Source organism: Acanthochromis polyacanthus, chromosome 13 (assembly GCF_021347895.1).
Source record: "Acanthochromis polyacanthus isolate Apoly-LR-REF ecotype Palm Island chromosome 13, KAUST_Apoly_ChrSc, whole genome shotgun sequence".
Taxonomy (NCBI): Eukaryota; Metazoa; Chordata; class Actinopteri; family Pomacentridae; genus Acanthochromis; species Acanthochromis polyacanthus.
Window position 1 is genome coordinate 8,621,324 of NC_067125.1, and position 23,998 is coordinate 8,645,321.

The window sequence follows — 23,998 nt, forward strand, 5'->3', positions numbered from 1 at the left end:
GGCAGTCCTAAATGTTACACACTATTCTAAAGATGGTATAAAATCAGGTGCAATGTAAGGAACAGCAGCAAGCAAAGTACAAGGAGTAGTTTGTTGTTACAGGATAACATATTTTGCATATTTTGTTGGATTTAAACCATTTTTTTTTCATTTTCAGTCGTACATTCTGAGTGAAAAGTTACAACTTTCTTCCAAGATAATGGACTGATCTCTAATATTTAACAAATCCGATAATGGCCTGACTTATCAGTAAATCTTTCTGTAACACAAGTGAGCAAGTGAGTGAGCTCATGTGTGTGTGTCCGTTTGTATTGTCAGGCGCAGGATTTTGGAGTCGGTGTGCGTGATTGGCACACAATGCAGATGTGTGGGCAGCAGATGCCATCTGGAGAAAGCCGAGTGGGCTGGTAGAGGGAGGGGAAAGGGGGGAGAAGGGGGTTCCTCCACCGCTCCCCCCTCCCCCCCCCAACAAAAAAAAAAGCCCCTGGTTTGACGGGAATATAAAGGAAACGATGGGAGTGTAATCAATCAAAAACGCTGTGACTCAAATAAAGGGAGACAAGAAACACCGCCCGCCCACTGGCACCCCGTCCCAACCACCACCGCGGTCCGTCATCATCGGTTAAAACTTTGCTGCTATTGGTCAAAAAAAGAAAGATCAAAAGCGCCCCTCCAGGTTCCCCCCTCTGGCTCTTTAACACTGCCAGGCTTGTCATCAGGGGAAACAAGGGGAAAGTGGCTTTCATCTGTGGATGTAATTTTTAGAGCAATTGATGTTTGGGGGTAGTCTGGCCTGTTTTGATAGAACACCAGATGCTTTGTCAGCTTCATTACGCTGGAAAAGATGCTTTCACAGGAGAACCCCATAAAGACACATCCCAGGAGATCAACATAAACCCACACACCTCTCCATCTCCTCATTCTCTGCTATCCAAGATCAGGACTCCGGAGCTCCCCTCTCAGACCAGTCATACATTAAAAAAAACACTCTACTCTCTGCTTTTTGAGTGGTATCTGTGAGGAGGGGAACAAAGCCACTCTATGTCTGTGGAAGCATTTGAGACAAAGGCAGGTCTATTCGCGATGAGATCACCCGTGTCAGAAAACTCCGAGATGTTTCCTTGTATGGGCAGAAACAAATACATCGTAGCCAAGTCTTGGAAGCTTGAGGTTGGTGTGACAGCTAGAAAAAGGCATGGGAACTGGAGCGCCTGGGATCTGCCAAAGGTGGATGCTAGAGGCTAAAGATGACTTTTCAACACAAGCACACATTCATATGTGTATGATGCTGTAATGACACAAGCAAAAAATGCATCCAGACACCTGCTGAGCGAGAGAGCATTTCTTATAGCTTTAGCCCTCATCGGCTTGCCATCACAAACAGGGATTTGAATCCAAATAAAGCTGCCAAAACCCAAAACACTCGCCGCTTCATTTAAATTGTAAAGATACCAGATTTCACATTACAATATCGAGATACTATTCCGATCCGTGTGATCAAATTTTGTTTTGACTTTGCAGCCTACGAAAGAATCCGCAGCCCGACTGTTGATATGGACAGAGTGACTTGCCCAAGGACACTGAGGCAGGGTGCGTGTTTTCCAACTAAATCACTGAGCATCTAATCTGTAAAAGGTCATATTCCACTCTGAAGGAGACACAGTATTCAGAAGGTGCAGGTTGTGGTTGTAAAAAGCCGGTCTGTGGTCAGTAGCAGCAGCGTTTGGTGGTGCAGAACACCCTAACCTGCCCACACAGTCACAATCTCCTCTGCAGATCATTGAAAGGTTGCCTGCCAGCCACAGCAATGGTCACATCTCAGGGGAGCAATAGAAGACCTGTGTAGGAGGACATGAAAGAGACACAGCTGCCTTTTCTCAAACAGGAACAATGCAGCCTTTATTTCAAGAAAAACTGCAGAAGTAACATCAATTCCTGCGCATCACTCCCTCTTTTGCAACAGCAGCACCAGCAGCACAACAGCAAGGCCTGTGCTCTGCAAGCCTGCACTGATGGATGGACCTGTGCACACGTTTCATCATAAATACCCATAAAGCCTTGATAATATTAGAATAATAGCAAGTGACAATAATCCAATACAAGCTCGCCACCGATTCCAAAACGGGCATTGTCAATTTCACAAAGTGCAATACCGTGTAATGTTGGGGAGGTCATGCTCATGCTTGTTCTTTAATCCAATTTTGGAGGCAGAACAGGCGACCGGATCTCCGCTAGGTGGCGACCTTGGTCTGATGCGGCTCACCTCGGACGGCACTGCGCTTGACTGGAGCCCCACTACATGCAGAATCAGCACAGGGTTCTGCTGAGGAACACAGAGGACACAAAGAGTGACGCATTGCATTTCACTCATGCACCGTGCAGTTTAGGGGCAGCTTGTGTTGTTCAGTTCAAGTTAAAGCAGACGCCGGTGTTTCCCTGCAAACTCTGCGCGCGGCGTGTGTGGAATCCAAGCTGTGCGCGCACAAACACACTCTCAGCTCGTTTTCATGGGTGACAAAAAGGAGATAAGTCCTCCAACACTTTGTTTTTGTAATGTCAGTATGACACTCGCAGACACATGGTGGCTTTCACCTCGCCTGTGTACCTGCATGGGAAACGACTTGGAGAAATGCCACCTCCAGTAATCACCACCTCATCGTGTGCGTGTGTGTGTGTTTGTGTGACTACGGTGTCCGATGGTAAATGAGACAGTGGGATGTTTTGGGGGTGCCAAGGGGGGCAGTTAATGATTATTTGCCCCCCTCTTTGTCCATTCCGTTTCCTATATGGATTGACGGGGTCCGCGTCAGAGCGCACAGAGTAGACCCGCCTCCTGGCTGTGGAGCCGAGCGCTCGGTGCGTTTCTCTCCCCCTGTCCGCTTCAAACCCATATTCCGCTGGGAGAGAGAGAGAGAGGGAGAGAGAGGGAGCGAGTGAGAGAGAGAGAGCAGGACCTGGGAGAAGAGCAACGAAAGAAAAAGAGGAGAGAAAAACGGAACAACGACACAAATGGCACTCATGGCAGGGATTTTGTTCACGGCCACCTTTCTTATTTCTGGGATTTCTACATTTGTTTCGTCGGCACGGATATACCCCCCAAATGAAGGTAAGGTTGTTGGGAGTAAAGAACTGCCGCGGACTTGTGACTTCATCCCCGCTCCGTGTCTGTGCCTGTTTGCGCCGCGGAGCCTCGTTCCGTGGCCCCTAGTCGCGAGTGCGCAGAGCCACGATGAGTTTAACGAAGGAAAACACCGGCGGTCACCTTTACGCAGCCACTTTTGCAGGGTTTTTACGCGAACGAAAGTGGAATGAGAAGTGGCTGTCCAAATGCGCATCGGCTGTCGTGCTCTCGACTCAGGCTTGGATCGTGCCAGCTGCCGAAAGACTGGGAATACTTGTAGCCCCGATGCGTTCTGGTTTGTCTCGGAGAGAGAGAGAGAGAGAGAGCGAAGGTCAAGACGATCTTTGCCCAGAAAGCAATTTAATGTTGCGAAGCATTTACATAAACGGACACGAGTCGAAGAGGAAAAAAAGTGAATTTACAAGTCAGAGGGAGATACGCAAATCAGACACACATCCGACTGACCGAGCAGCTCTTAATCCATCAATTTCAGAATTGTTCGCAGTGATCGCTCCTGCTGTCACATTGTGTTGTCGTGGAGGAATTCGAATTTAAAACCAATTCCAAAAGTTGAAATGTGCTGCTTTGCGCACCACAAATACACCGAATTAGAGAGTCTTTACAACCAGTCAATAAAAGATTTCGACTATTCTCTGTTCTATGAATGTTTAGGAGACAGAAAAGCATCCAATAATAAAGAGCAGGATGTTTGAAATGTCCGAGCCTGGTGTGTCCTTCACTAAATAGAGCTCGGAGGGTTTCGGGACTGGGGTTGCCTGCACGGAGTCCCGGGGCGCAATGAAGGCGATCCAAATACGAAATGTTAGGCCCACTATAGTTAATATCTCACGTTCTATTGCAAACAGTAGTTAACTCAATATTTAGTTTGATTTAAAACAGCCTCATTAGATGCATGTCTGCGTCCTGCAGAGCTGTGCTTTTTCTGTCTGTCCTGCTCGGCGGAGCAAAGCTGTTTGAAAAAAGTCCCCAGCAATGCACCACGGGCTCAGTTTGTACATCTCTAACAAATATTTCAGTTTTCAAATCGAGTCTGCATTGTTCCTTATAATTTATTCTATGGCGTTAAATATCGGACTTATTTATTTATATAATCCTATACTGAGCAGTTCATTAAGGATTTTACGCGCACCGAATTCAAAACAATCCTAAAATTTTCAAGTGCTCTGTGCAATTTACGTTTAAATTAGTCAAAAATATTTTAAATTCATGCCTCACATGAAGAGTATTTTACTTTTTCTCTGGAGATAATTGTGTATTATTGTCCCTGTATCGGAGCTATCTTACATGCTTTTGTTCTTTAACGTCCAAGTTTGCGCACAGAGCTCCAATCAAACCCGCTTAAAGCCCATGGTGAGCAAATGGAAAAATCATTATTTGAAAGACACTGTTGGAAACGCCTTTTGTCATCTCTAGAAAATCGTTTTCTTAACGAAAATCAATCAAAACGACGTCTGCAGGACGCAGCGGGACATTACGCAGAACAAAACATCTACAAATACACCGTTTAAGTCTGTGTGGCCTGTAGTTTTCATTCTCTCCCTGCACTGATATTCATCATAAGGATATTTCCCTACTTGATAAATCGCTTTAACTGCTCTTTCTATTCATTAAAAAAATAGGAAGCCATTTTTCTCCCTCAGAGTGTTAGGGCCTAATTGGATTATATATGCCAATGCGGATGTTGTGTGGATGGTCTCAGACTGCATGCTCACTTCTCTCATTCTTGTTTTCCAGTCACGTTATTGGACTCCAGATCTGTACAGGGGGAGCTGGGATGGGTCGCCAACCCGACAGAAGGAGGGGTAAGTTCTGCAAAGAAGTGTCCCCTTGTTAGGACGCATGGTCCCCTATTGAGCAAAAATAGAGAGATAATATCCATTATTGGCAGGAGCTGTGGAGTGAACCGCCAAATAGATACACAGCCCCCTTTGATAAGATTTTGTCCTGGTGAGCCCTGTATGGGAATATCTTTGTTGATCACTTATTGTGCATGTGTCTGTACCGGAAGGATGTTAGCTCAGGGTGAAATAATTTCTTCTACAGTACACTAAAATATGGATGAATTAGAAACAGCAGTTTTGTTGTACATAGAGGCCCTCTGGAACACCCTCCAGGACCCCATGGGGTCCCGGAATCCACTTTGAGAACCATCAGTGTATAGGCACCCCCTCACCCCCAACCCCTGCTCCTCTTTCTCCCCGCTCCACTTCTCTCTAACCACTCTGTAATGGTCAGATGCAGGGGCCGATACTGCAGCGGGCGTCAGGTTTCCTGAATAGACGGTGGATTGAATCGGTCTTTGTGGAGAAACTTTATATCCCTTTCCACCATTGAGTTGCACAGAAAGAGGGAGCGGGAGAGAGAGGAACTTGGCAGCTGAGAGAGGGTCCTTTGGAATGGATGAATAAGGGGGAAAGTGCAGCGGGTTTCAGCTCTCGCTGCAGGACGACCAGCTATAAAGCAACAGGGAATAGGGTCAAGCAAATGCGTGATCTCTCAGCCTAATTGGGGTATCTACAGTAGTTCTGATAAGAGAAAGAATATGGGCTGCATTGGGTCTCACAGTGGCCACAGGCATCAAATATAGGGAAAGGCTCAGGCACATGTCGAGCCTCAGCCAAGTCTAAATCTGATCCTATAGAACGCCTGAATTAATAATTGTCACTCAGCAATCACTCCTCCATTTGTTCTACTTGCACAAATGTGATGATGAGCACAAGTGAGCCTTTCAATGTTTTATGAAAATTAATACAAATTAGCAACAATCATGTCAGCTAATGAGTATGAACCCAGAGGGACAGAATTTCACCGTGTGCAGCTGTTGCAGGCGCTGCTTGCAAGCCTTTTCCGAAAAGAACTTGGTCTGTGCTGCAGTCAGGTTCTCCCCTCAGCCATTTTATCACAAACAAGTGATTGACAGGGTCCTGGCAGCCCCGGCAGGCCTGCATTCACCCTCTCATTATGACCAATTGGCCTTATTCTCCCTCTTTCCTGCTATCGGGGAAAGGTGCAGCCTTATCTCAGCGCAGCTTGATTTCCACAACAAAAGGGGGGCTAAAGGAAGAGAGCAAAGTGGAATGGAACAGCAGGGAATGATAGACATTTTGTCAAATCATACAGCCACAGCTATGTTTAGCATTATCCCACTCTACTCGGGGGAAATAAGGCTTTAATCCAGATTGTTTATGATAAGGCATCAAGTCAGATCTGGCAGAATAACCCACATCTTCCATTGTCCCATTATGGGTTTTTTTCTCACACAGTTTTCTAAATGGTTGAAGCTACGGCAGCCAAAGGCCTGTCTGCTCTTGTTTACAGCTGAGCTGAGTCAAAGTCTCTATTTAAAACACACGGTTCAAAACTTAAGGGAACACACTGCTTTGAGCCTCTCAAGACATGTTCGTATTTGCTCAGCGGTGCTCTGTCGAGAGGGGAACTTTATCATAAGTAAAACAAACATTCACTCTCGGCAAAAATAAGCCAGGCCGCGCTGGATAACGTAATCCATGCTCCATGTCTCCCTCTCTGCTGTGAGCTCATGCTAACATCAGTGGACATGTGTGCCTCTGTTGCTCAGTCCAGATCATGTATGCCGATGGAAAGCAGACACGCATTAGATCATTAGCATTTTACTCGAGACTCTTTGCATCCGCTTTATCCCGTCTTTGCATTTGCTCGTTTTCACCTACTCTAATGCCCTGAACCTTGTGGCCCTGTCAGTGTTTGTGAAGAGGATTTTGCATACCACTCCTCAAGTAATTGAACTGTAGGCATCCGCGAGGCATAGAACTAATTACACATTTCCTCTCTCATAGTGGAGGAGAAGTGATGAATATTAATATATTTATGATTTCACATTAGGACCTAACAAGTCTATTAGGTGTCATTCATAAAATATGCATTAACTTTAGCTTTCAATTAATTGCTCTGCTGAGACCCAGATATTGACTGAACTAACAAAATGCTCTTTTGCGCTGCATCGCTCATTCTTGGCCTAAATCAGCTCCCAGTCATGTGTAATACCTGCATATGCCATTTTAATTAGGAGGCCATTTGTTTCTGATAACTCTCAGATGTTGTTAACCTTTAACAATGTGGCTGTAATGCTTTAATACCGTTTTTTTTTTTTTACCGTTTCTTTAGTTATGACTTGGGACATGAGTAATTCAGTAAGCAGACTGCAAATTTAATAAAGTTTAAGGGTATGCTTGTAACATTTTTAATGTTTCCTTTCCCCAGTGGGAGGAAGTGAGTATTATGGATGAAAAGAACATCCCCATTCGGACGTACCAGGTGTGTAATGTCATGGAGCCCAGTCAGAACAACTGGCTCCGCACCGACTGGATCCCCCGTGGAGGTGCCCAGCGTGTCTACATCGAGATCAAGTTCACCCTCCGAGACTGCAACAGCCTCCCGGGAGTCATGGGAACCTGCAAGGAAACCTTCAATCTTTACTACTATGAGTCCAACAATGACAAAGAGCGCTACATCCGTGAGAACCAGTTCGGCAAGATAGACACCATCGCTGCAGACGAGAGCTTCACTCAGGTGGACATCGGCGACCGTATCATGAAGCTGAACACTGAAGTCCGGGATGTGGGAGCCTTGACCCGCAAGGGTTTCTATTTGGCCTTCCAGGATGTTGGAGCGTGCATTGCGCTCGTTTCTGTCAGGGTCTTCTACAAGAAGTGTCCTCTAGCTGTGCGTAACTTGGCCCAGTTTCCAGACACCATCACTGGGGCCGATACTTCCTCGCTTGTGGAAGTTCGTGGCTCATGCGTGGATAATTCAGAGGAGAAGGAGGTTCCCAAGATGTACTGCGGGGCTGATGGAGAGTGGCTGGTGCCCATTGGGAACTGCCTGTGCAACCCTGGATATGAGGAGCGAAATGCAGAATGCCAAGGTAAAGAACTAACATTTGTTTCTGTGTTTTTAGTCCCTTCTTTCTCCTCCAATTTTGCCTACCCTTACAATATCCTCCCTGTGTAATTTCTCCCCTTCCTGTCTGTTTCTTTGTCTTTATCATCCTTGTTTTGTTCTCTTTGTCCTTCCCTCTCCTCCCTTCCTCAATTCACCCACCTTGCACTCTGTTGGATGTTTTTATCTCCTCGCTCTCCCACTCTCCACAGTCTTCTTTCCAGTGTCTGCTTGGGTGATAGAGGCAATGATGACTGTAAATGGAGTAATTAGCAGGCCCACTGGGAGGTGTTGTGCAATGGGATGCATCCCAGGAGAACTGGTGACACCAGGAGAGGAGGGTAGAGCTCCAACTGGTTTGCACTACCGCTGTGTCTTTCACCCCCCCACCTGCTCTTTCTCTTGCTCCCAATGGAGCCCAGAGCTGGGAAAAGAGATAGACAGCTTTAAACGAGGAGAAGGGGAGAGAAAGAGTTTATAATTCCGAGCAGGTATGAAAGGAGTAAAAATACACAGCTGTGAGATGGGGTTGAAATAGTGCTATTTGGTAGTGGGGAATGGACCTATGTGGACGATTATTCTCGTCTCGGTTTGCCGTGATCCTATAGGAGGCTGTTTGATGAGGTTTTAAGGTCACTGCAGAGCACCTCCTTCCACAGGTTTTTCAAATCAGGAGCAAGTTGGTGAATTCAAAGCACCCAGTAAACGCTTGCCAATAGATGCTCCTGAATGTCTTATTTTAGAAGTTTATAGCTTTTGCTGTTGTTAAATGGCATTTGTTTTTGTTTTTTTTGCAATTTCTATTCTAATTTAATTTGCTTGCTTCATTGCACCCAATAGATTGTACGTTATGTATACAGCACGGTATTGTTACTAGCTTCAAGCAGCATTCACCAGCTGTTTTGTGGATCACATTCAGCCCTCTGCAAAGCCCGGGCACAATTGTAAGCTGGCCAGATGAGCGGATGCCAATTCTGCCATGATAGTTTATTGGTAAACTCCACCCGCCACCCACCGCCATCACACACAAAAAGCAGTGGGCCGCAGCAGCGAGGGGTCAGAGGCTGGGCACGGGTGATTAACAAGGGGACGGACCACTACACCTCTCCTAATTTACGAGGGAGCCTTTATCTCGGCGCACTAATTGCGTGACAAACAGGGCTGGTGATTTAAGGGTACCACTGGCTGCTTGGGGGTGGGGAAGGAAAAGGGGTTCAAGTAGTCACAGATGGGTTTGTGTGTGTTCTGCAGTGCGGATTTGCCAATAAAAAAACAACAGTGCATCAAACGACATAAGAATACTGCCATGTCCTCTGTTGCTAGCTTCAGATGGATCTGGCCACGTTCTGTCTTTGGGGTCAGCTTCAGACAAGCAGACAGAAATTTAGGGTTGAGGGACAGAAACCACAGCTTACTTAGCTACAGACTTTAAGTAAATCTCTGTTTTTCTACTACACAGTTTACTACAGTAACCTCTCACGATTCAAACCAGAATGAGAACCCTGATCTCATACTGTATATCACAACGTCAGCTCCTTATATCTCCCCTTTAATTCCTGCTGAGATAAATAGCTGTAACCCTCCACAGAAGGCAGGAAAGGATTTGGTAGCCTTGATTTTATATGACTAATGCAGTCTCTGAGTGTTTGCCACCCTGGCACTGCAACTATTGCTTCTCAAGCCAATATATCCATTTAGCTCAGATATCACTGCATCTCCTGGGGTTTGTTTAAGTTTGCAGTGCCAGCAGAGCCACTCCATTCACTTTTAGCTACAGTTACACTCTTTGTAGTTTTTTTTTTCTTTTTACATTTCACTTGCAGTTGGTGGCTGCATAACATGTATTGTGTTCACACTGTGGCGTCATCGTGGTTCAGCTGCAGTGACTCAAGGGTTAAAAGGTGCTGGCCACTGTTGGTCTTCAAGTGCACTGATGAGCTGGTTAATATTCCCCAATGTGACAGGCTCTATGGGACCCCTCTATGGCCATGCTGACCAAGGCCCTTAAACAGAAGCTTGTTTTGGGGGAAGGGTGGATAAAGAGGGAGTTGTGGTTTAGATGTGTGTTACTATTTTTTGACATATGAAAAAGTTTCAGCAAGCGTACTAGTGTGAGCCCATGCTCACACTAGGTGGCTTGATAAAGTTGAAGCCCCTTCTTTTAAAGTTTCTCTATGCAGCCCAGTTGTGTGAGTATGTGTGTGTTAGCATGCCTGTGTGTCTGTTCTTGTCTCGTGTACGTGCGGGGTTACAAGGGCGCCTTGGCCCCTGGTTCCCAGCCCAGGATGAATGGGCTCTCCTCCATCATTGTTTGGGGTGGTGATGTTTGGGGGGAAAAGAGGTAGAGGGGGAGCCGGCGGGGTACGTAGGAGCTGTATTCTCCACCCCTGGCAGGGGTCAGGGGTCGTCCCCTTCTGCATCCATCTTTCTGCTGCGTCTGACAGGGTCGTGGATCCAGGATTGATTAAGACGTCAGAGTTTTGACAGCTGCAGTGGGGAGTGTGTATGTGCATCTGTGCTCGATGCAGACCAAAGGTGGCCAGGGTGTAGTCTCAGGGCCAAGGCAAGAGGGACAACCGGGGCACTGAGGGCCAAGGGGCCCCCCTGATCTAAAGCGAGAGGGGACTCTGTTTGCAGTTGGGATCCCTTTCCCTGTTAACTACTTCCCTCCTGCTCTGTAGGCGAGGTGGGGGTCAGGGCGTCCTCTCGCTCCTCATCTGGTGAGGGGTTAGCTACTGTTGGAGGTGCAGGAGTGTTGATGAGGTGGTGGGAGGGAGAGATTAGTGAGAATTATATACACCATTATGGGGAAATGATAATTACCTTAACTGCTTTTTTGTCACTGAGTGACCGACAGAGTGCTCCGGCAGCACTTTGCCTCCACAGAGCGATGAAGTCCCTTCTCAAGAAAATCAGCACATTTCAAGTTGTGTGTGTGCGTGTGTGTGTGTCTGTGTGTGTGTGTGTATTTCCGTTAAAGTGGTATTTGTTGGTGTGTGTGTTTGTTGAGGATTTAGCTTGGTTGAAGTGTGAAGCCGACAGACGCTTTTGACACTGCCGACTGCTAGCTCATGCTTGAGCTGTGAACCAGCCCCCCACCACCCCATCCACTCCTGTCACACATGCAAACATGTTTGTACTTCATAGTGAGCCTCCTGCTGACATAATGCATTTCCAAGCTGCTTATCATAACCTCAACTGTCACAACTAAATGCCTAAACCAACCTCTAACCGAAACCAGATTCTAGCCTCAAACCTAAAACCAAGTCTGAACCCCCAGACGACCCATTTAAAGTGGATGATAATTTCCATTGTTGTTTAATCTGTTGATTATTTTCTCTTCACTTTTGTTGGTTTAAAAATGTCAGTGTTTCCAAAAGCACAAGATGATGCCCTCAGATGTTTTGTTTTGTCCACAACCCACAGACATTCAGTTTACAGTCATAAAGGTGGAAGGAAACTAGACAATATTCATATTAAAGAAACTGATATCAGAGATTTTTTTTCTGAAAAAATTGACTTAAACTGACTAATCCCATAGTGATTGATTTACATTGATGGTTGAAGACCAGACAAAATGCAGATATGGTCAAAAAAATAAATAAAATAATTGAGGCTTCAGGGGACATTAAATGGGCTGACATTGATTTAACAGGGACTTCCCATAACCCAAACCACTATACTAGATTTTCATACTAAAATTTAATGATTTATGTTATGAGAATTGCTTTTTTGTTTCCAAAAGAGAGGCGGGTTCCCACAATGTGACTGTAAACAGATTTATGTCGCCTTAACATGAGTAATAAAAGTACAAACACACACACACACAAATCTTATTGTGAGCAAACATTTCTTCAGAAACTTAAGCAAACTATTTTTAAATACTTTTCCTTCAGTATTTCTGTTCAGTTTTACATTAAAATGAATTTTGTATCAACTTTTGTTAATGCTTATGCACAAAAACAAACTATGCTTAATGTAAATGTTACATTACAACAACCCAGAGAGGAACAATATCTGCATTTCACTTTAAGATTCCATTATCTCAACCTTAATTTTCATGATAGCCACGTGTATTTCCTTGAAACTTGTTTGTGTGTGTGTGATTGCTGCAGGACTGTGATGTCAGTGTGTGATCAGTGTATTTTCTCACCTGAGGGTCCCTCCCTCCCCTCCTGCTCTATTCCCAGCAGTCTTTGCTGAGCTGGAAACTCTCATTGGTGTTGGATTAGGAGGTTTTAGGGATGAAGTTTCTCTCCGGTGCTCCTCTCATTGTGTCTGTGAATCTAGGTCTCCCATTCTCTCTCCCCCCTCTGTTGACAGTGTTAAATATGCACTTGGGAGCATCATTCTAAATTCACCACGTAATTCTATTTAGCCCTCCGGTCCCCGATGGCTTTAAATACACACACACACACAGTCCCTCGTTTTCCTTCTCCTTCCCCCCTCCTGTTTTCCTCTTCCTCCTCCTTCTCCTCTGCATATACACAAATTAGGTATTTGCATCTCCTTTTAGGTCTTCTCCGTTGCTCACTCGCTTGTTTATTCTCTCTCTTCAAAATTTCCTGTTGCTTCGGTGGCTCTTTATGCATGTTTTTCTCTTTTCATATGTCACTTTCTCTTTTTATATCCCTTCCATTTTTACTGCTTAGTTTCTGTTAGCAATTTTCACCCATTCACACTGTCTTGTTTTCTCTCCTCCTCATCCTTTTCTTTCTTTCCGCTCCTCTCTGCGCCGGCCGTCGAGGTGGTTAGTGTTTGTCAGCCTGACTCTGGTGGCAGCAGCAGGAAGTGGGCTGAATAATGAGATTACCTTCAGTGTTGGGAGGGAGGCGGCGACGAGCTGCACACTAAACATCATCACCCGTCAATCCCCCCGCAACAAACGCGCACGTGAGCGTGCACACAAACCCCTGCAACAAACACCCAGGCGCACGCAGAGGGACATTTTAGGAAGCGACGCGCCCGTACCGCCTCATACACATGCAGACATTTGTACACGCTCAAACTGCTTATGCAAGAAAACTCGAATATCTGAGCACACACACGTGGAAAATTACACGTTAAGTGATGGCCTCAGAATACACAGATATATATGTGTGCAGCAGATGCTACACACACACTCACACTCACTCTTTAGTATGCTTTAGCAGACACACTCCCTGAGCCGAGCTGAGCAGAGTGCAGCAGAATGGAGGTGAATATACTCATCACTCTGCCTGCCACCGGAGAGGCTCATTTTGTGCTGCTGAATAGAGACGGAGAATCTATTACCAACGGAGAGCAGGAAAGAACAACAGATACAGAAAGAGAGGACAAAATGTCTCACGAGCAATCCTCTGCCGCCCTCCCCCTCCTGCTGAAGTAGTCACTTAAAGCATTTTTTAATGTTCCGTTCTTGTTTTGCTCCTCAAATGATGAAGAAAAAAAAAGTCCTCTCAACACACGCAAATCTTCTGGCTGGGGGGGCGGAGGAGGGGAGCTGGTGGCTGTAATTCAGTCGTCATTAGCTGAGGTGCTGAAATGTTTTTCCTGCTCGGGCTGCCGTCCTGCCCCTGTGTTTGTTCCTTTTGCAGTTCTCAACACTCATCGCCCCTCTTTATTTCCCCTCACGGTGCCCTGTTTGGGGCAGGAAGCCGCCGGTGATCGAGCGTGACCCGGGCTGATGGTCGTGGTGCTCCCCCAGCGCCAGCTACACCGCAGCGTGTGCGACTGCGCTGCCACAGACATCCATCTTTAAGTCATTTATCTCGTGTGGAGTTTTGAGCCCTCATTTTTCCCTATAAAAATCAAGTCAGAATTTCCTGGTGTGCCTCGTTTCACGGAGTCGACACTTGTTGAATGAAAGAGCTGTCAAACTGTATTTGAAATAATGATTTCAACTTCAGTTGTTTAATAGGAAATATGATTTTAACGCAGGGTATTAGACTAAATAGTATGTGAAACTGTCAGTGGAATGACATCAAGGTAATATTTCTGAATAGTCTCACAGACGGCTAACAAATTATGGGGAAAAAACAACATAAAGCACCTTAACAAGGAAATGCGCCACCAGAACAGCTTTAGTCCTCCTTGGCATTGATCCTCCAAGACTTTGCAACTCTACAGAAGGATAGAACACAATGAGAGTCCATGCAAACCCCTTTGTCTACCTGAAGGACAGAATTTCTGGCCTACTACACTACAAGGGCAGTAGTGTCCATGTCTGGAACATGTAGATTGTGATTTACAGTATATATATATATATATATATATATATATATATATATATATATATATATATATATATAGAATGAAGTCCTCCAGGCAATCCAGAAAGAAGTATAATTGCAAGAACTATGCGTCAGTAGTGTCCGCAGCTGCGCAGCCACAAGGGAGAGTATAATCAAGGCTTAACAGAGCCACCGGATCTCCTCACTGTAGGGTTCAAGGGTTCAGCATTTTCCTTTAATTTGTCACCTGTCTGTAAATAGCAACAGGTGCCATTTAAATTCCCCCAAAAGGCTAATTTACATTGGTAAAATGATCCCTATCTTATCATAATTAAAGCATTAACAGATTCAAAGTTGTTTTCCAAAGAAAAGACCATAAAATCAGCTGCAGTCTGCGCTTTATTTGGTTTCTTGATTATGCAGCTTAGTCACACAGGAAAACTGAGAAAATTGTGCCAAGTGTTGCTAAATGAATTTGACTCTTACTTTTGCTTTTACATGGTAACAAAGCAGTATACCGAAATAAATAAATGAGCTAAAAAGCTGGGAAAAAAATGAAAACTAACTGTGGCAAGTGATGTGACAGTTCCAGGAACATCTTGGAGGAAAGAAATGAATAAATCCATGAAATTTTGTGTTCAGTGTCCAAATGTAATAGTTGTCAGAGTGCCCAGCATTCGCAGGCTGTTATCAATTGCTGCATATCTTGCACAAATGTAAACCATGTATCTCCGGTATGTCAACTGTTAATGGAAACTGGTTTTAACGTTGAAACGATGCATTTTTCAGATAATCTGCTCCGTTTTTGAACTCTTGTTTCCAGCTTTTAAAAGAAAACTCAGCATTTAGTTCATCTTTCAAGTTCTAAGTTATATAAATTACAGGTGCAGGGTTTTATTTGAACAGCAAAGATACAGTGTGCTCTGTTTTTACAGTGCAGCTAACATGGTTGTCAACTGGCATTGGCGACATATGTGCCATGGAATTGTTAAAAAAAAAGGCAGGTTTAGAAGGATAACATTTCCCTCTCCTCTCCTCTCCTCTCCTCTCCTCTCCTCTCCTCTCCTCTCCTCTCCTCTCCTCTCCTCTCCTCTCCTCTGCCCTCATCTTTTTGAAAAGCATCCTCTCTTTGAAGCCCGCGATGGGAAGAGGGAGCGATTAAAGCAGTCAGCAAGCAAATTAGCATGTCAAAAGGCCCTGAATCAATACCCCAGCTCTCTACCAACACAACCCTGCAGTCCTTTCACCCCCCTCTCCTTCTATCCATCCCTGCCGTTCCCCCATTCCTCCGACTGTTTCCCTTCTTCTCCCTCCATTTTCTCCTGCACTCCTGCACACTCTCGCTCTTGCTCTCTTGCCCCCTCGCTTTCTCCTTCACTCACTTCAGATTTCTTTTCCTCCGCACCGCCGTTTTCTCCCTCGGCTGGCAGGCGGACGGAGAGAGGAGGCAGTGTTTGTTAGGGGAGATGGACGGATGTATAGGCATAGAAAGACGGATAGGAGAGGGAGGAGTGGACAGCGATCAAGTGGGCATGGGTAGACTGTTTTGGAGAGAGAGAGAGAGAGGTTATGAAAGAGAAAGAGGGCCTCTGCCACCTTCTTTGTGCCGATAGAGAGGCAGAACAGACCTCTCTCGCCAAGAGGAGCGGAGGAGATGGAGATGAGGAAGCAGGGAGGGAGGTAGGGAGAGAGAAAAGAGACAAAAAACACAGGGGGGAAGTGAAGTGGAAAGAGATTTAGTTCCAGTCTGGCAGCCGTGCTTTTTCTGCACTTCATCCGTCGGTTCACCATTGCATGGAAATCCCTTTGATCTAGGGCAATATGTTACTGATTGCGAGGACTGTGTATGTGTGTGTGTGTGTGTGTGTGTGTGTGTGTGTGTGTGTGTGTGTGTGTGTGTGTGTGTGTGTGTGTGTGTGTGTGTGTAGACAGACATGAAGTATGTGTGTCTGAACTATTATCTGTCCTATATTTATTCTGTGCATCTGTCTCGACAGGCATATCGCATGCTGTATCATAAACTTCTATTAACGTTCCAATCTCGTTGCGCGATCTGAGCCCCGAGACAAAGCAGCTCAGCAGCTCCTCAGATGGACGGCCAGCTCTCCCTCACTGTCTGACAATGGGAGGCTGATTGCAAACACCTTGAAAATGTTTTATCTCTCCCTCTCTCTTTCTCCCCACTGATTTCTATCTTGAGCTCCCTCCATCCTACCGGGCCAATAGTAGGTGGTCTTTTCTCCTCCTTCGTCGTCATCCTTATTCTCCAAGGGTGCAGAGTTCAGTGGCCAAATCAAAGGCTGCTCCGTAGCAATCAGTTAGGGGTTATGACAAAAAGCCTTGCAATAAAGGGCCGCTGTGTAATCTGATGGGCCCTGAGACTGGCTGCAGTGCCCATTTTAATGAGCTGAGATCCCTCTTTTCTAATCACGGTGGCGGAGGTAATGGCACACTGGTTCATTCTCCCTGTAAAAACACACACACACACACACTTACAATGTGTGATTTGAATCTAGGAATACATGCAGGTTGTTGCAAGGAAGCGGTTTTGGAGACAGCATGTCCATGAATTACAGTTGTGATTAGTGGGAAGAGTGAAGCGGGCATCTAGGATTGTGGAACTAAAGCCGTGTTCGATATGGACATTGCTGGATGAGTTGGGTGAAATGGACTTACAAGTGTCCTGGTTAAATCAACAACTCAGAAGATGAATTGATGCATTGAGATGAAAGTAGTTTGTTGATAAAGAGATAAAAGTTGAAGCTTGTGTACATAAAAGCCTGAGGAGAGGCATCAGCTATGGCTTAAGGTCAATTTATGGTTTCTACATGACGATGTTGACTTTAACAGAGCGATTCTTTTCATTCTACAATACGTGCATGTTGGTCACATTATGGATGTTTTTGAAAGGCTAGCTGTGACTGCTTACAGATTGGCTGTAGGTCTGTGTCAGTGTGATTATTTCTGAGATGTGTTAACTGGGTGAACATATCACAGATTTCTGGAGAATTTAGTGCTCCCTACTTTGTTTGGGCTCTGTCAATGGAACCTCCAATGACTTCTCAAGTTATGAATGACTGAAAATCTCTTCTCCTTGTCTCTCCTCTTAAGAAGCATTTGTTTTGTGCTCCATTTGTTTCCTGGCGTGTGCACCATCTCCCAATGGCCACAAATTTTGGAGAGGTCCACATGGACCATTTTGTACGTAAGTAGATGACCAATTTTAGGCCCTTGCAGATGCACAAAACATGAATTGGCATTTAAAGGTGCACTTAGGTTGAAAACATCTAAACTACATCCAGGTTGAATTGTGCAGGGCTTGGCCAACTCTATAGAAAAAGAGTCCTTGATTTGTCACAAATATTTTACAGCACAGTGGAATTTTTATTTTTTTTTTTTGCATATCCCAGCACAGAGTGAGCCATGATAAACTGCCCCTGGGGAATATACGGTTTAGGACCCCGCTCAAGTGCCCCGCTCAACACTGGGGCTTCTGATCAGTAACCCAGAGACTTAACCACCAAGCCATCGCTGCCCAGAATTTAATAAAGGCAGTTTGCCAAGCTGGCACATCCTTGGCACTGGAATATGCTCCAACAGCAACACTGTATTTATGCCCTTTATCAAAGACTATCCACTTTGTCAGTAGTGACAGAGCAATTACCGTAGCTTCAAGGTGGCAGCTTGGCCAGCCACTGAGTGTTTAGGGCACATAACACATGAGTGCAGTTGCCTTCAAGCAGTGAGTCCTTGGTTCGATTCCTGCTAATCTTGGACCTTTAAGGCATGCCATTCCCCACATTTCCTGTCTTTCTCCACTGTATCTATCTAATACAGTGAGCAATAACTAAAGTGTTTTCTTTGGAAAAACTTGAAAATATGTTCAGCTGTTAAAATATCTTCACTTTTGGTTTCTAGGTCAATTTTGACTGAATTCTGCAACTGTGACACAGTGTTTTGTTCCCAATATCAACCATGAAACAAATGTGTTACTGACTGGCTTCTTCTGAGTAGCAACAATGGTAGAACCTCAGGGGTTTTGTAATATTTAGAAGTATCCACGCTGTGGGAAAAAAAACTGACGTAGATCTGTGGCATTATTCTGTTACCGTGGTCTTTCTGTGTTAAGAGAGAATATCATGTTTGTGTTTCCACAGAACCATATGCCTCCCAGAAATCTGTGCTAAGCAACAGTCCGGTACATATACATTGTTTCCAGTGTTTATGCTAAGCTAACTGGCTGCTTGTTGTAGCCTGATATTTAGCATATAGACATGACAGCAGCACTGATCTTCTTATGTAACTCTTAGCAAGAAAGTGCATTTCCCAAAATATCCATCCTTTGACAGATAGGAATTACTTGACACCTTTATTGCTTTCAGCTCATAACTTTGAGATCAGGTAGCAGACCTCTTGCTGTGATGCGCATGCACACCGAAATGCAAACTCACATGTGGATCAAACGCACCATGGCGTTGCCTGTGAGGTGTAACCTCTCTGCAGGAGAGCTGAAATGTAATTTGGGGATGTGGACATCTTGCAGCGCCAGAGGATCCGAAGCTGCAGATCTCCAGCCAGAGGCCGAGGTGTGTCCGTGCGAGTGCACGTCTCTGGGATTAGAAACTTTGATCCTTCCTGATCCGCAGCGAGTAGGCAAATACTGCTGGAAGGAGAAGGAAAAAAAGACGTGATCCCTTGAAGGCTCACACCGTGGAGGTATGTGAGGTGGAAGAAGAAAGAGCAAGAGAAGAAAACAGAGAAAAACATACAGGATTGAGACTGAGAGAAAAGAAAGTGATTGAAATCAAACGAGAGAACACAGATATATCCAGGTGCATGTGTGAGACGGAGGAAGTGTGTGTTGGGAGAGCGGAAGATGAATTGATTTCTGTCAGTGTCACTGATAAACGGCTGGAGATGTGAAAGGTGAAGTGGGGGGGTTGTGGGTACAGACGGTGATGGCTCTTTGAACAAGCCTGGTGTGGTTGTGTCACGACCTCCGGCAGCTGTGGTTGATATTACAGTCAATCTCACCTCTGTGTATTGTGGAGCTGTTTCCCCTGACTTTGAACTGTTTTCACTGGGACTGCAGGGAGTATGGGGGAACCGGCCCTCTGAGCAGTCCATTGAGATAGAGGCTGAGACTGCAGAACTCTCTTTGGCAAAGAAAACTGGCTCTTGCTGTGCTAAAGGATCATGATTTGCTGTGATAATCTTTTGGATTTAGTGTGTTGAGATGTGATATTGGTTAGGCAAGAGAATGAACAAAGTATGAAGAAATTTTTGGCAGCTCTGCGAGGCTCTGGTGCTGCTTGACTTACAAACAAAGCTGCCAAATATGGATCATCACCTTAAGTGGTGATAGAAATGGTACAGATAAGAGGAGATAACAGAAAATGTAGGAGGAGCTGTAGACATACTTGAAATGGATAAAGATGAAGAATCCAAGAAATGCAAAACACAAGACACAATCTTCACTCTGGCCCTCTTCCCGCAGTGACCACACAGTTACTTCAAAGCTGGCTGTGTATTTTAACCTTCCCGTCCCTTTGTTTTTCTCTCGCCGTCATCGCTGTGCCTGTGTGTCTGTCCTCACATCAAAGCTAAAGGCTAAAACACATTAGCAGAGTAACCCTGTCGAAGCAGCAGCCATTAACCCCAGGCTCCTGTTACACCCCAACCCCCAAGGCCAGGTTCAACTAGCCTGGGGTTAGAGAGGGCAACGCCTGCACCCAGCAGCAAAGTTTGTGAACACACACATATACACTGCTAGCTTAGGAATGCACACACACATCATGCCAAGCCATTCCATATGCACAGGAGTTGACACAGTTTCAAGTTGGGGGGTATCACTTCCACGACAGCAATGACCTCTTCTGTTTTGACATAGAGAGAGAGAGAGAGCGGAGAGAAAGTGGTCTGGATGGTGTGAGGCCTGAGTGACACCAGGAGAGGTCAGAGGTCAAAGCAGTGACAGCCACACTGGAGACCAGCAGACCGTCATTGGGCTGTCATGAGCTGCTGAAGAGCTAGTGACCCAAGAAACTTTTGTGTACGCTCGGTGCACACACTCTCACACATCCACACACAGCGCATATGACTGCATGTAAACGCGCCCTCGATGCAGAGACACAATAGCAGCGCAGCATTCTCAGGGACACACACCCTCACGTGCACACACATGCACAATAGAAGGTGTTTTGAGGCCCCAGACAGGCTGTCGTCTGAGAGCTACAAGTAGATTACCTAAACAAACAACCTAAAAATACCTTCCTTTTCACCCCTAAGTCGACCCCTGCCAACCCCTCCTCATAACTCGAGGAAAGCTGCCTCTGAGAAGCCTTCAAAGTTGATGTTAAACTTGCCCCCGAGACCACAGACAACTAGGTAATTAAAGTTTTGGATGTGTGTTTCTACACGCTTAAGTGTTGACAGATGTGTGTGTGCTTTCAGTTGACATTGTACTGTATGTCACATGTGTATGTTGCGTCTTTGTAGTCTGACTTGCTGCAGCATTGCAGTAGAGCCACCTTAAGTTACTTTTCAGCTTAAAGTACATTTTTTTTGTGGTGAATTTATCATTATGGCATCATTTTTTGATCATCCAAAAGGCCACATGCTAGATGTTCATCAGGGGTAGCGGGTAAGACCTCTTTGTTCTTCCACAATAGTGAAAGATGAAGTAAACCATCTGTTTCCCTTAAAACGGCAACCAATTTTAATTTTGGGCTGTTTGTCTTTTGAAAATTCCCCGCCACAGGCGATGGTTAAAACCTTGTGATTTCATATTTATCTGGATATCAAGCTACCTACGTATTATGGAGGAAAAAGATTTATTTTTGCTTTAAGCTATTTGCAATATTGTTCCGTGGTAATGACATCATACTCCAAAAATTTTCCAGGTGCAACGTAACCACCTGAGGTCACACACCTGTGGAAAACACGTCAGAGAGGGTGGATCTATGGGTTATTTAGGGTTATTTAGAGCTGTGCAGTGAACCAAAGTTTTCAAATGATGATATTGTGATCATTCACTTTAAATGTTTGCATATCTCAGTTTGCAATAAATGTTAATAACCAAGCCCAAATGCCATGCTTCATTAGGGTAAGGTCATCTAAAATACATTTTTAAGTTAGTTAGATCGCATGGTCCACTCCTGCATTTAGCTTGATACTTATTTGATCTAATATTGGTCTTTGCAGGTTAAATGTCAGTGTCAGATATTGAGGCTCTAGTGTACGACTATTTTGGTCAACTGATCATTTGCATAGGTTTCTCTTTTCTGACATTTAGCAGGTCTGTCTGTGTGTGTCTGGATAGCCCGTGCAGGTAGATGAAGCCACTCAGCTTAGATAATCAGACATTACAGCATCTTAATACATTTTTTACAAACTCGAAATTTTTTGGTCACACACCTGTCTAAGTTGTGTGTTCTGCAGCAAACCGAGTGGGGACTGTTTAGTTAAAGTACTGGTGTGTACAGGAACTGACAAAAGGGAATCATGTGTCTTATTCGATGGCAAAAGGAGCAGTGCACCTCAATTGAAGAAATGAAGAAATGAAGTGCTCTACTTCAACCAAAATAAAAAAGTTGGTCTGGAACCTTATATATATATATATATATATATATATATATATATTCACTGATGTAATTATTAATAAATTACTGGAAATTACTGCCTTTTTAAAACCATACTTCCTCATTTTGTATTGAACACGTGATATAATAGTTTCAGTGCCTCAGTGCTCCTCTGCATTGATTCTCCAAGTCTCCTGAACTCTACTGGAGGGATGAGCACCATTCCTCCGAAATATATCCCCTCATTATGCATTTGGTGGAGAGTGCTGTCTAACAAATCACCTATCTGGGTTGACATCTGGTGACTGTGAAGCCCATAACAAATGATTGACATAATTTTCATTCTCATCAAACCATTTAGTGGCCCTTCGTGCCCTATGGCTGAATGTATTGTCATCCTGGAAGAGATCACCTCTATCAGGGAATAATGTTTCTCCATCGGACAAAGGTGGTCACTTAGAACAACCCTGCATTGATTTGTAGTGACTTTTCTGTCAAAGAGGACAAGTGGACTTAAATCCATGTCAGTAAAATGCCCCCACAGCCTAACAGAGCCATCGAATCCTATTATTGTAGGGTTCAAGGGTTTAGGCTCTTCCTTTCATTTGTCACCTGTCCGTATAATGTGCAAGAATAACTAAATGTGCAATTAACACATAATAAGTCAACAAAGCTGTGCATTAAGTGTGTTGCATTGTGGGGCTTTGCAGTGATTAGTTATGTATTTGTCCTACAGAGCTACATGTGGTTTACACTTGTTTACAGAATTTGCTATGAGGCCCCATTGAGACTGCTTCCCTATCGCTTCCTCTTCCTTTTCACCTATTCTTAGTGTGTGTTTGTGTGTGTTCTCACACATCCTCCCTTTTCCTGCCCCATTCTCCTTGACTTGCCGCAAGTAGAATACTTTAACTCCCAATTGTTTAGCGGTGTGTGCCCATGTGAGTGTCCCCTCGCACAACAAAATTAGCATACTCCCCCACCTCCCACGCAACTACCAATTTTTTTTCACCTTTAGATAACTCAATTGAAATGCAGCTCTTTTCATTGTAAACAATGTCAGGAAAGCATGCTAAATGCACACACTAGCAGACACACACGTCCAGCATGAGACTCGAGCCCCTGCAGACTTTGAGGAACTTGGACCAAGACAATACGAGTGTGTTTACCTCCCATCGTCCCTGCTGCGCTGCTGTCCCCGTGCTTACAGCGCTCACACAAAGCCTGTTTGGTGGATGTCTGTTTGTGGGTATTTGCATGCACGATATTGCAAAGTGCATCTGTGTAGTCCAGAGGGCCTTTGAAGGGCTTTGTGCTCCTACCTGAGAGTGTGCAGGTGTGCAGAGGTTTGTAAGCCTCTGTTTGTATATATCTCTGCCTTGTTTGCCTTGAATTATAGTCCATTACCCACCTGCTGTGTGAATCTTAGGTCACAAAAGGTCCTCAGTCAGTTGGCTCAATGCCCAGCTTTGGGTGGTGCCACCCTTGGCGGACCTGGCATGGGTGCAAAAGTGGAATCTGAGTAGCTCCCACCCAGCGTAGCCAAGTCAAACAGTGTTTCACCAAACAAAGATGGATCTGTTTGCCTGCACCTCTCTGTTCTGTCCATCCCTCTGCTCTTCTCTGTCCATTTTCAAGTCCTGTTTCTCCTCTTTGTTTCTTCAGTATTCATCCTCTTCTCTTGCTTTTTTTTTTGTCTCATTCTTTTTCATACATTCACCTCCAGGAGGTCGTGTCTCACTTTTGAAGGAGTGGTCGTGTATGTTCTGAAGTGGTTGGGTGGAATACTTTAGATTTTTGAGATATAACCATTGTGCTAATATTCCTTCTTAAGGCCAGGCCACAGGAGTTATGGAGGAAGTTGAGGCCTACGTGTCAATAAGAGCGCACAGACCTTGGTCTGCAGGAAGCCTTCAGAACAATATTTCAGTTTTTCAGTTATGCAATCCAAGCAGTAACAATATAGGTGGCACCTCAGTGCATTCTTAACAAAAATGTCTCTTTATTGAACCAGGAAATGGTTAGACAGAAACCATGCTAGTATGCTAAGTGAAAGGTCTTGTACAGTGTTAGCAAAATCCATTTGTGACTTGTTAAATCCTGCAAATTATCACATTTCCGGTAGCAGTCTGGTGTTTAATTTGGAT

At 44.8% G+C, this 23,998-nt stretch overlaps 1 protein-coding gene across 3 annotated transcripts in view; it reads left to right on the forward strand.

Moving 5' to 3' along the window:
* Positions 1–2,825: 2,825 nt before the first annotated feature.
* Positions 2,826–23,998, forward strand: part of epha4l (eph receptor A4, like) — a 63,402-nt gene continuing 42,229 nt past the window's right edge. For 2 of the 3 annotated variants that reach the window (XM_022222527.2, XM_022222534.2), the window contains exons 1-3: positions 2,826–3,106; positions 4,877–4,944; positions 7,382–8,045. In XM_022222527.2, coding sequence (XP_022078219.1) covers positions 3,010–3,106; positions 4,877–4,944; positions 7,382–8,045 — 829 coding nt within the window. In that variant the 5' untranslated portion in view covers positions 2,826–3,009. The remainder of the gene's footprint in view (positions 3,107–4,876; positions 4,945–7,381; positions 8,046–23,998) is intronic. The other variant, XM_051957862.1, reaches the window with a different exon arrangement.